This window comes from Lagenorhynchus albirostris, chromosome 7 (genome assembly GCF_949774975.1).
Source record: "Lagenorhynchus albirostris chromosome 7, mLagAlb1.1, whole genome shotgun sequence".
Classification (NCBI taxonomy): domain Eukaryota; kingdom Metazoa; phylum Chordata; class Mammalia; order Artiodactyla; family Delphinidae; genus Lagenorhynchus; species Lagenorhynchus albirostris.
In genome coordinates, this window is record NC_083101.1 from 15,338,185 (window position 1) to 15,351,339 (window position 13,155).

A 13,155-nucleotide genomic window follows, 5' to 3' on the forward strand; every position below is an offset into this window, starting at 1 on the left:
GGGATAAGCAGAAGAGAAGTATCTAATGATTCTCATTGCCTTTTATTGGTCATCTAATGCTGAGTAACAAATTACCCCACAAGTTAGTAGCTTAATATAACACTATGTATTATCTCAAAGTTTCTGTGGGTAGGGAATCTGGCTGTGGCTCAATGGGGTGCCCTTGCTCTTGCCAAGCTATTGTCATTTGAAGATTCCACTGGGAAGGGTCTGCTTCCCAGCTCATGCACATAGTTACTGTTAGAACTCAGTCCCTTGTGTGGTCTCAGTTCCTCAGAAGCTATTGGCCAGAGGCTTCCCTCAGCTCCTCCCGGTATAGATCTCTCAACAGTGCATCTCACAACATGGCAGCAAGAACAAGACAAAGACAAAGAGAGACAGAGAGAGAGACAGAGGGGAGGGGCAAAACGGAAGTTGCCATATTTGGGGGTTATGGGGTTTTTTGTTTTTCTTTTATTGAAGTATAGTTGATTTACAATGTTATGTTAATTTCTGCTGTACATCAAAGTGACTCAGTTATAGATATAGATATTCTTTTTCATATTCTTCTCCATTATGGTTTATCACAGGATATTGAATATATCAGTAGTTCCCTGTGCTATACAGTAGGACCTTGTTGTTTATCGATCCTATACATACTAGTTTGCATCTGCTCATCCCAAACTCCCAGTCCATCCCTCCCCAACACCCCCTTCTTGGCAACCACAAGTCTGTTCTCTATGTCTGTGAATCTGTTTCTGTTTCATAGACCTATTCTTTTGTGCCGTATTTTAGATTCCATATATAAGTGATATCATCTGGTATTTGTCTTTCTCTTTCTGACTTACTTTGCTTAATATGATCATCTCTAGGTCCATCCATGTTGCTGCAAATGGCATTATTTCATTCTTTTTTATGGCTGAGTGAGAAGTAAACTAATCACAAAACTATTTTGTAACCTATTCACAAAACTAACATGCTATCACCTCCAAATTCTGTCCATTAGAAGCAAATCACTGGGTCCTGTCCAGCCCATACTAAAGGGGAGGAGATTACACAGGGTGTGAACATCAGGGAGCAGTAATCTTGGGGAGTTGTGTCACCAGCTACCTCACCTATAGGATTCCCCTCAGCTGGCTCTCGCATTCCCCACTCTCATGTCTGGTCAACCCCCTTGCTTCATTTTGTCCCCTTTCACACCCTCTTCATACATTTTCCTTCCTGTTCAGCTCTTACCATAATGTGTTATGTATCCCCCTCTCACTCACTCTGCTCCTGCCCTTTCATCCATGTGGATTGTTGGGTTTTGTTTAAATGTTAAACAACATTTTTGTTTATTTAAATCACATGTGAACTTCAACACTATAGTTAAGATAAGACCTCACTGAAGCTTCCCCTAGAGACCTCAGAAGTCTGTGTTCCTTCTTCTGCATCCTGTAGTCTTTGGTTTACAATAAGCTGGACATGTCTTGCCTTTCCTGCCAGACTGTGAGCTTCTGAGACTGGGATGTGTCTACTCCCCTCCTGTACACGTGATATTCTGCATTTAGTAGGTGCCCTGCAAGGTTCACTGAGTGCAGTTGATTGACTTAATACATATCTAAGATGTGCAGAGTACTGAGATTTTATTTGGAATTCAAACTATGTTATGAATTATGGACAGAGATTTGTTAAGCAGCCACAGACTATAAGCTCTGAGGCTTGGAAGTGCATTCCAATTGGAAAGCTTTTCCTCAGACACAGTTTTCTGTGCATCAGGGGTCAGACTCCACAACTGAATTACCGAGACATATTCCAGCCCGATTCCCACCCTGTTCTGCTTCTTCTTGCTCTGTGCCCCTTCCTTTATTCATCTCTCTCATCTGTGGCAGGAGTGAGAGACCTTTTCATTAAACTCTCATTCCCATCATTTATCTGGGCTGACCTTACAGTCCTCTTGGCTAGTCTGTTTTTCTCAAGGGACCTGGAGCTTGTAACTCAGGTTGGAGAACTGGTTGTTTCAGGGGGAGCTCCATCTTTGGTAGGAGCAGAGGTCATTATTAAAGCAAAAACAACCTGAACCAAGGCCCTTTAAATGTCTACTTGTATTTGGTTTGCATTCTCCTCATTCATTACACGTGAACCTTTAATGATTTATGTATCTGTGAATGTGTGAGGAAATAAAAGTTATAAAACTCTCACATTGGATTAGTGCCTGGCATTTCCAATGGTGTTTTCACACCCTATGTTTCATGTAATCCGGGCACCAGCAATAGGAAATAGATAATATTAATTGGATTTTATAAATAAGGAATTGTAGATCCAGAGAAATGACATCCTCTGCCCAAGATCACACCACATAGTTTACAAGAGGCAGAGCGAGACCCTGGGCTTAGACTCCCAAGTTCAATGTTCTTCTGTCTTGATTTTCTCTGTCATTAGTGAAGGGAAGAGTGGAAATTCCCTTACATGGTCAGAACAAAGCTTAATTTCTTCCAAACAGTATTTGCTCAGTGAATGCATGTGAAAATTTCGAATGAAACTGAACTCTGGACTAATTATTGGGTTGTGGAATTGTCTTAGAACAGGTTTCAAGTTGTATTGTGCCTTAACGTCTTGTCCATTGGTACACAGCCTTCCTTCCTTTTATTCTTTTGCTTATTTATTTATCCAGCTAGCATACTTGTGACTCGCACCATGTAACATGTACGATGTACCTAAGAAGATCCCATCTCTCTGGTTTCATTCACAGTCTAGTGAGGGAGATGAATAAGCAACTAGATGACAATGATTTTTGTATCTCTGATGATCTGTAAGCATCGTGAGAACATGACTGCATCTGTCTGGTTCACTGCAGTATCCCAGTGATGAGAATAGCACCCAATACTTAGATCTAGACTGAGGGCTCCAGATCTAAGTATCAGTTCACAAATATTAAAAATAGTTGTGGGCACTCTCTCACCTAAGGACAGACGCCTGGATGGGATGGTTGGGTGGGCTTTGGCTTGGGGGTAGAGGTGGTAAGTGGAAAGTCTCACTCATGTCTCCTGCCCAGGGAGTTTGCCCGTTGGAAGGTGAGGAACACAGCCATTGAGAGGAGAGACCTGGTCCGTCATCCAGTGCCCCTCATGCCGGAGTTTCAAAGGAGCATCCGCCTGCTTGGCAGGAGACCCACCACTCAGCAGTTCATCGATACCATCATCAAAAAGTACGGCACCCACCTCCTCATCTCCGCTACCTTGGGAGGTAGGTCAGCAGCCACTGGGCCATAGCCTTGTCATGACTTTGAGTCTGAGATGGAGAGGACGGTGGGATGGCCTAGGATCAAAGCCGTCTTGACATCTCTGCCATCGTATGTCACTCAGAAGTATATGTTGCCAGATAAACCACGTTGTCTTGGTTGATTCCGTTCTCTGGGACAGTCTAACTTGAGAGTTTACTAACTTTTGTGGAAATATGGCTTCACCTTGGAATTCGCTCAATTCGTTGGGAATGTTTAATCGTATTATTATATTAGTTCCTTTGGAATGCAGTGTAATCTGGGGAAATAACTTCAGATGATATTTAGAGAAGTGCCTTTGTTTGTTGAAGTCTGCTTTAGGGGTTGATAACTTGAGGTTATCTTTTTACAAATGGGGTATCGTTTGTATCTTATATGGGTTTGGAGTAGAGTAGTAGGAAAGCAGCCTAATTGCTCCACCCTGCTCAGCTTTACCCATCCCTCCCCATCATGTCCAGTTCATCTTCAAGGGAGTGAAGATAAGAGGGGAGGATAAAAGGAAGGAAAGAAATGCAAAGAAAACGGGAAATGGTAGAGGCTAGTGCACTTAGATGCTATGGGTCTTGCCTGCGTGCATCATTTTATATAATGAGCTACAATCCTTTGGCCATCAGTTTTCTGCCACAAGGACTAAGTCCACTGAATTTTGAGAAAGCCCGTTCGGCAGTGGAGCACCATGCCACCTGCTCAGAGAGCTGCAAAGTTATGCATTTAGATAAGGCCCCTGTCAGCTGAACAAGATTGGTGTACTGACAGAGGCAGGTGGGTAGACTGAGGCATGCTTATAACAAGTGATCTTTTTTAGAGGAGGGTGAGTGCTACAAGCTGGTGCAGTCAGTATAAAGTTCCTGGAGGAAGTGGCAGTTCAGCTCAGTAGGAGTTGGCTGGGTAGAGGAGGGTGGTGAAGCTTTCTAGGTATGCATTTCAAGGAAGACCAATGATGTGGAGAATTTGGGTGGAGAAATTGGTTGGGCAAATTCATTCATTCATTCGTATCCACTACTTAGCTACTCCTATTACACTTTCTTGAGTATTTGCTCATAGCAGGTGTTGTACATAGTCTTTAGTCCTCAAAAATGGCAAGTTAAGTTATATTATCTCCATTTTATAGAAAAGGAAGCTGAGACTTACAAGAGGTATAGCTAAGAAGTGACAAAAATAAGTGTTGAACTTAGGGTTTTCTGTCCACAAAGCCTGTGTTATTTTTTTGACCCAACATCTGTCATCTCTTTAACCAAGTCACTCACCTGCCAACCCACCCAATCCAACAACCAACCAGCCAGCATGTATTCTTTAACATTTGAGTGTTAAATCATGTAGTATAAATTCTACTCTATTGTAAAGTGAAAATGAAATCACTTCTACACTGAGTGTGGCATTAACCTGTACCCTTTTCTTTAAATTTCCCCCATCTCCCATTTCACTTGAAAAAAACAATTATTGAGATCAATGCAGTGCTTCCATTAGGAACTGTGTTCTGTCCAAGTCCCCGGAAGTCCCAAATAACAGACTTTTCTTTTGCAGTGAAATATATTTTTAATTTCTCTGAGGCGAGGTGTTGAATTATTCACAGAGCCTTGGTCCTCTCCTGTTTTCACAGCACAATATTTTAAAATATGCAAAGCTTTGGATTGAGTTCCGGGGTTGGACAGCAAGCCCTAAATGTTCCCTGAATCCTCAGCATAGGTGACGGTGGGGGATTTACTGTTGATGGACACAGTGTGGCAGCAACCCAGCAACTGTGTGAGGTCCTTCTTACATCATCACTTCATTCACTCATTTGTGGAAAAGTATTTCTTAAGAGCCTTCCCATGCAATGGGAGAGAATGGAGGCGGTAGGTTGTAGGGCATGCAAGGGCAGGCTCTGGAGTTTGATCGCCTGTTTCTCACCAGTTTTGGGTCACCTTGGCAGGTTACTCAATACTTTCAGCCTTGGTTTCCTCTTTTATGAATAGAAATAATACTAGTACTTCATGTATATTGTGAAGATTAAATAAAATGATGCATTGAAAGTGTTTGGCACCTAACAAATCATTGCTATTGTTGTTCTAGCTATTATTATTATTATTGTTTTTATTATAACTATTGTTATCATTATCATTTAGTGAGACTAAAAAATTGGGGGACTTGGGATTAAAACCCATTCCTACCACTCACTAGATGAATGGAAGACATTGAGAAATTCACTTTCCTGTCTGGCTATCAGTTTTTCCATCTAAATATAAGGAGGTGCAGAGAATTGTATTCACTGTAATTTTCCCTAAGGAGAACACCGTATTCACTTAGAGGAAATCCTTTGATAAGCTGTTTGAGGTGTCAGGTGAGTTCCTGAGGGCACGCTCAAACAACAAAAGATGATTCTTAAACTGTCACATAGAGGACAAGTAAATGCGTTTAAGGAAGAGGAAGGAAGCGGAGTGAGAAGGAGGAAGTGGAGCTGGCAGGAGGGCTGACATCTAAGACATTTCCATGGGATCCTCACTCTTGGGGTGAAATCCGTTAAACTCAACATAATTGGTATGAGTGATTTTTTTATGGATGGTGGTAAAGGGAAAAAATTGGGGTCTGGAATGACCCACATAAATACAGGGATAGCAAGTTCCCTTAGTCCCTCTGAAGATCATATTTTGGATTAAAGGAAACACCTTGGAGGTGGGTGTCTGTGTAATATATACAGCTAAGCTTGCACACGTGCATGGGAGCGTATGTCTCCCTGCACAGATGGATGTGCACAGACGCCTGCCTGTGCTTGCGTGAAAGTTAATCTATATGCAGACATACATACATACATATGCAGTGCACACACGCATACATCTTACACCCATGTATATGAGTACAATGTACACATATATGTGTATATGTAAGCTTGCACATGTATGTGAATGTATGTATATTGCATGAATGTCTGTTGATGGGTGAACACTCACGTTTTTGTGCTTGTGTATGTTTGTGTGTATACTCGTTCCCCACCCTGTATTTTGGGAGAGCTCCCCTTGGCTAAGAGGAAGGCTAAGAATAAAGTCACAGGGTCTCAGAAGGAAAGGATGAGGGATGCCCCAGAGGCCTGAAATCCAGACATCCCCTTCCTTCTTCTGGGAACAGTGCCCCCAGGTGACTCAAAGGATAAGATGATTGACTTGCCCCCACATCCCCCATTTCCTACGTGTCCCACTTTGTTCCCTTCTGAAAGAAGTGCTACAGAGAGTGAGACAAAGCCCCCAGAGACAGAAAGATTGAGGAAAGGGCTGAAGAGGCAATTTGCAGGAATGCCCAAATGGGAAAGCGACTCTAAACAGAATGTTCTCTTAATAAACAAGAAATTAAGTCTTAATAACGCAGCAAGAAGTCTATTAACCCCTCTTGATCTAAGGTTTGCTTCTGCCCGTTCTCAGTCCGGAGGGAACTGAGCTGTTTCACCTTCTCTTTCACAGGCCCCTTGGCGAGCCTGAGCTGACACTTGTAATATTTATATCCTCTGCTTCCTGGCTCTAACTTCTAGCGTATATTCACTTATTTAATCATTTACCTCTCCACCCACCTATCTATTCACCTATTCATTTAATCATCTATCTCCCCATCCATCCATCTATCCATCAAATGATAACTGAACATTTGCTCTTTGTTTGACCTGGGAAAAGCATTGGGAGCGTTAGAAAGAAGAATCAGAGTCCTTCCTGCCCCAGGCCACCACTCACCACACCTGGAACTCAATGTTTAATTGTATATAAAGTCGTTTTTAAGCCAAGTCTATTCAGGTTACTGCAGAGTCCAAAGGGTGGACAATTGTGTCCTCCTGCATAACTGGCGAAGACTTCATGGGAAGGTGCATATATGAGTTTTTTATTCTGAACTCAACTTGAGTCTAGGCATGTGGAACCCAGAGATTAATTTTGAAAATGATGAATCTTCTTACTGGAAGATTGCAGTCAATCAACAAACACCGTAGAGTTGGACCACTTCCACATTTATCCATTTACCCACACATACCCTGATCATTTGTTAAGCACATAATATATGCCCATATTGTGCTAGGCAAAGACAGTGAAATGACGAAAGACTCCTACATACTCATTGACTTCACAGTGCTTCTCCTCTAGTAAAAGAGAGAGGCTATTAAACAAGAAATCACCAGGAAATGTGACAGGTAACATATTGGAGAAATAAAAGAGATCGTGGGAGCCCGTGGTTAGAGTTCTTACTTTAGTTTAAGTAAACAGTGGGGGATTCAGGGAAGGCTACCTAGAGGAGGTGTCTTAAGTGACACCTGAGGGATGAGTAGAAGTTAGCCAGGAGAAAAACAGAAAAGCAGAGTCCCAACCATAAGAGAAAATAGGGCACATTTGTACAGAATAGAGCACAGCTAGAGAGCAGCACGGGATGCAGCTAGAGAGACCAGATCATCAGTGTCTTGGGTCCCACATTATCTACAGGGATGCAGGCACCCTGCATCGTTTCAACATGAAACTAATAAACTATTAATGATATTTTTATTTCTTTTTTCCATTACAGTTCTGTTTTTATTTTTTTAATAGAAGTATAGTTGATTTACAATATTGTGTTAGTTTTAGGTGTACAGCAAAGTGATTCAGTTATATATACTTTTTTTCAGATTCTGAAAAATTCTGAAAAAACAGTAAATCCTTATTGCTTATCTGTTTTATGTATCTGTTAATCCCATACTCCTAATTTATCCCTCCCCTGCCTTCGCTTTGGTAACCATCAGTTTGTTTTCTGTCTGTGAGTCTGTTTTGTATATAGATTCATTTGTATTATTTTTTAGAATCCACATATAAGTGATATCATATACTATTTGTCTTTCTCTGTCTGACTTACTTCACTTAGTATGATAATCTCTAGGTCCATCAATGTTGCTGCAAATGGCACTATTTCATTCTTTTTTATGGCTTGGTTTTATGTTTGGTTTAAGAAGATCTTATACCACATCTTCTTAAACCAAACATCTGTTGATGGGTGTTGGAGTTGTTTCCGTGTCTTGGCTGTTGTGAATAATGCTGCTGTGAACATTGGGGTGTATGGGTCTTTTCGAATTAGAGATTTCTCTGGATATATGCCCAGGTGTGGGATTGCTGGATCATATGGCAACTCTATTTTTAGTTTTTTAAGGACCCTCCATTCTGTTTTCCATAGTGGCTACATCAGTTTACATTCCCAGCAACAATGTAGGAGGGTTCCATTTTCTCCAGACCCTCTCCAGCATTTGTTAATGAATTAGATATTTTACTTTGTTTTTTTACATTTTCCAGATCTTGGAACTCTGCTGTGTGTAATTTACAGGTACAGTGCATCTCAGTTTGGACCAGCTGCATTTCACATGCTCAGTAGCACACTTGGCCAGTGGTTCCTGTACTGGCCAGCATGCATGTAGTCACTGGGTGACTCTAAGAACGGGGACACTGTCTTATTCATTTGTCACCCAGTGCCTGCCAAAGTGCTCAGAACACACAGAATACCCAGTGCATGCATGCTGAGCTAAACGTAATGGACACACTAGAGCGTGATGGAGGGAGGTGATGACAGCTCTCTCGGGGGGGGGCGGGGGGGGAGGGTGTGGCTGGGGAAACCTCGCCAGTAAGGTGATGGCCAGCCCAGCAGTCTCTGAAGAGTGTATAGGAGATGCCAGGTCAAGGACACAGGGCAGTAAGAGGAAGTGATGTTTGAATTGGTCCCAAAATGCTGCATAGGATTTCAATAGTCAGCCATTTAGGGGAGGGACAGAATGGTATTCCAAACAGAATAAAAAAGAGTCTGAGGAAAGCCTGAGAGGAATTGGCAAGAATAAACCATGGAGGCAGAAGGAATGGTTTGGCTGGAACACAGGGAGGGAGACAGGGCTGAAAAGACAGGCTGGAGGCTGCACGTGGAGAACTCTGAATGACAATGAAACCACTTTCTAGAAGCAGTCATGGAGGGGTCCGAGGCAGAAGAATTAACCTAGGGATCAGGACTGTGCCCACGTCCTAGGATAACCACTGTTCTTTTGAAAGTAAATTGTGTTTTCCATTCAACTCAGAAATCATCAGCGTTCTAAAGAAATTTCAGTTATCTTAGATATCAGGCTTTTGTCCTCAGAAAGTATCGGTAATGTTTGTTCTCTGACTATCCTGTTGTAGTGGGTTGACTAGAAGTAAGGATAAGTCTCATACGATTGGTATTTTGTGGTAATCGAATAACGGTGGTTAACCCTTCCTCAGGGCTTACTATGTGCCAGGCAGGGCTCAGGTGCTTTATGTCATTAACGGATTCAATCCTATGACAACCCTAGGAGGAAAGTACAGTTAGTACTCTCAATTTTACACATGCAGAAACTGCAGTATAGAGCAGCATTCCCCAGCCTTTTGGGCACCAGGGACTGGTTTCGTTGAAGACAATTTTTCCACGGATGGGGGTGGGGGACGGTTCAGGCGGTAATGTGAGTGATGGGGAGCGATGGGGAGCGACGGGAGTGGTGGGGAGCGATGGGAGTGGTGGGGAGCGACGGGAGTGGTGGGGAGCGACGGGAGCAATGGGAGCAGTGGGGAGCGGTGGGGAGCGGTGGGGAGGGGTGGGGAACGGTGGGGAGTGATGTGAGTGGTGGGGAGCGATGTGAGCGGTGGGGAGCGATGGGAGCAATGGGGAGCGATGGGAGCAATGGGGAGTGATGGGAGCGGTGGGGAGCGGCAGGGAGCAGTGGGGAGTGGTGGGGAGCGGTGGGGAGCAGTGGGGAGTGATGGAAGCAGTGGGGAGCGGTGGGGAGCAGTGGGGAGCGGTGGGGAGTGACGGGAGCAGTGAGGAGTGGTGGGGAGCAGTGGGGAGCGGTGGGGAGTGATGGGAGCAGTGGGGAGCGGTGGGGAGTGGTGGGAGCGGTGGGGAGTGATGGGAGCGGTGGGGAGTGATGGGAGCGGTGGGGAGCGGTGGGGAACGGTGGGGAGCGGTGGGGAGTGGTGGGGAGTGATGGGAGCGGTGGGGAGCGATGGGAGCGGTGGGGAGGGGTGGGGAGTGATGGGAGTGGTGGGGAGCGATGGGGAGTGATGGGAGCGGTGGGGAGCGATGGGAGCAGTGGGGAGCACTGGGAGCGGTGGGGAGCGGTGGGGAGTGATGGGAGCGGTGGGGAGCGGTGGGGAGCGATGGAGAGCTCGTGGCCACTCACCTCCTGCTGTGTGACCTGGTTCCTAACAGGCCGCAGACCGGGGTTGGCGACCCCTGGTATAAAGAGTGCAGGTAACTTGTTCCCATAGCTAGTTCAAGTCCAGGCAGTCTAGTTCTAGAGACTGCCTTCTACTACTACTCCAAATGATTTTTGATTGCTACAACGAACAGACAATGATATAAGGACTTTACGTGTGTTAATTAATTTATTCTTCTTAATTATTCTATGCAGTAGGTGCTATTCTTCTCCTGATTTTGTTCATGAATAAACTGAGAATCAGAGAGGTTAAGAAATGTCCCCAAGTTCACAGTTAGTTGAGAGTGAAACCAGCGGTACAATGATCAGATCTATTTAGGTGGCATATCTGGAGCTTCCTTTATGAAGTTCTGGTGAAACATCTTGTTGTCCAAAATAAAATGCACCATTAGTTAGTACTGTTAGTAATCTACGCATGTATTTCTAAGGAAAACTTCATGGTAAATTATATAAGATTTTCTATTGCTCTCTCTCTCTCTCTCTCTCTGTCTGTTTCTTCCACCCTATGCCTAACTTTCATGTCATCTCCTCTCTCCCCAAGATGTAACTTAAGAAATATTTATTGAATGAATGAAAAAAATTGATGGATTAACTATTTACTATCTACCATATGCCAAGCACTGGGCTTTGTACAAGGGGTACAGCAGTGGCTAATATAGACAGTGTCTGACTTCACAGGGCTGACAGTTTCGTTTTTCCTATCTGTCTGTATCTGTGTTTGAACTATGTCTTATCTCTCTATCTCTCTCCCTCTCTCTCTGTCTATATCTCTATTTATCTATCCATCCATCCGTACATCCATCTGTCTGGGAAGGGGTAGCAGGAGAAAGAGAGAAAGGAAAGGAGGAAAGAACAAGGGAAGAAGAGAGGGGAGAAATGAGAGGAGGAATAGGTGGAATTGGATGATGAGGAGGAAACAGAGGAGAAGAAAGGAATGGGAAGGGACCATCTATGGCGAATCCATCATTTTACAGAAAAGCCTGAGCCTTGAAGAGAGGCAGTGAGTTGTGTTACGAGATGATGCTGGTGAGAACTATGACGTGGATTAGTAAGAGCTGGACTTGACGACTAAGAGGCTTTCCATGATCTTCGTCCTGATGGAGCCTGGTGCTTACAGACACCTCTGGACTGTCTTGCTTTCATTGTGCTCTTGATTTTCAGAGGCAGAAGGAAATTTGGGCAAAATTAATGAGAGGTCTGAAGCTATTTTCGGCATCCAAGCCATGAAGGCTTTCTACGCATCCCAAAGCTCAACGGGCTGCCTGGCTTCTTTCCTTTTCTGTGCAGGGGAGGAGGCCTTGACCATGTACATGGACAAAAGTCGCCTGGACAGGAAGTCAGGGAATGCCACTCAAAGTGTTGAAGCTCTGCACCAGCTGGCATCGTCCTACTTTGTCGACCGTGATGGTACCATGAGGAGGCTCCATGAGATCCAGATATCAACTGGAGCAATCAAGGTATGGCTTGAGGGTGGCTTCGGGTGGCAGGCTCTCAGACAACAGCACTGCACAAAGGTAGTCTGCGAGTCAACGGGCAGATGAAATCCCTGGCTTCTTACCCAGGGAGCTAACAGTGCCCCCCTCCAACCACTCTGCCTGAGCTTGTCAAGTGCCCCTAATATCCCGAGCATTGTCATTAAGGCGACCACATGTACTGATTTCCTGGGGCAACCCTGGCTGTAATCATGGCAGAATTAAACATAGTACTTTCTTTCACTCTTTTTTTTTTTTAACAGCTTTATTGGAGTATAATTGCTTTACAATGGTGTAAAGCATTAGCATTAGTTAGTTTCTGCTTTATAACAAAGTGAATCAGCTATACATATACATATATCCCCATATCCCCTCCCTCTTGCGTCTCCCTCCCACCCTCCCTATCCCACCCCTCTAGGTGGTCACAAAGCACCGAGCTGATCTCCCTGTGCGATGCGGCTGCTTCCCACTAGCTATCTGTTTTACATTTGGTAGTGTATATATGCCCATGCCACTCTCTCCCTTTGTCCCAGCTTACTCTCCTTCACTCTTAAAGCTCTGTGTGGATGATTTCCAGACTCCCTTTCTAGGTGAAGGAACAGGCTACAGTGGGTAAATCATTTTCGAAAGGTCACAGAGCTCTCAAGAGTCAGATTATGCCTAGGTCAGTAATTGGTCAACACCTGTGTTTTTCATCCTCCCTCCCCATTTTACAGATGGGAACACTCAGGTCCAAGGGTTAAAGACTTCTGCTCAGGGTTACACACCTAGCCAGTGCATTAACAGGGACTAGAACTCTACTCTCTAGACCAGGGATCCATGAGGATTTTTTGTAAAGGGTCAATAGTAAATATTTTAAGATTTGCAGGTCATATGATCGGTATTACTACAACTCAGCTGTGCTGCTATAGCACAAAATTAGCCATACAATCAGTGTGTAAAAAATGGGCATGGCTGTGTTCCAATAAAACTTTATAAATCAGGCAGTCTGTCATGTGCCGACCCATGCTCATCTACCCCAGCGCTGTCCAATAGACCCTTCCAAGATAATGGAGAGACTGTATCTGTGCTGGCCAAGACAGGAGCCACTAGTCATATGGGGTTATGGAGCATGTGATATGTGGCTACTTAGACACTAAATTTGTAAGGTTTTTTTTTTTTAATTTATTTAAGTTTAAATAGCCACATTGGTAAGAACAGCTGTGGAGACTTTCAGCTCAATGCCTTAGAGCATAGGTACTTAAAAAAATTCCACTTTAAAT

At 44.0% G+C, this 13,155-nt stretch overlaps 1 protein-coding gene across 1 annotated transcript in view; it reads left to right on the top strand.

The window, feature by feature from the left end:
- BRINP1 (BMP/retinoic acid inducible neural specific 1) overlaps window positions 1–13,155 on the top strand; it is a 125,274-nt gene that overhangs the window by 57,560 nt on the left and 54,559 nt on the right. The window contains exons 2-3 of the mRNA XM_060153313.1: window positions 3,014–3,204; window positions 11,709–11,878. Coding sequence (XP_060009296.1) covers window positions 3,014–3,204; window positions 11,709–11,878 — 361 coding nt within the window. The remainder of the gene's footprint in view (window positions 1–3,013; window positions 3,205–11,708; window positions 11,879–13,155) is intronic.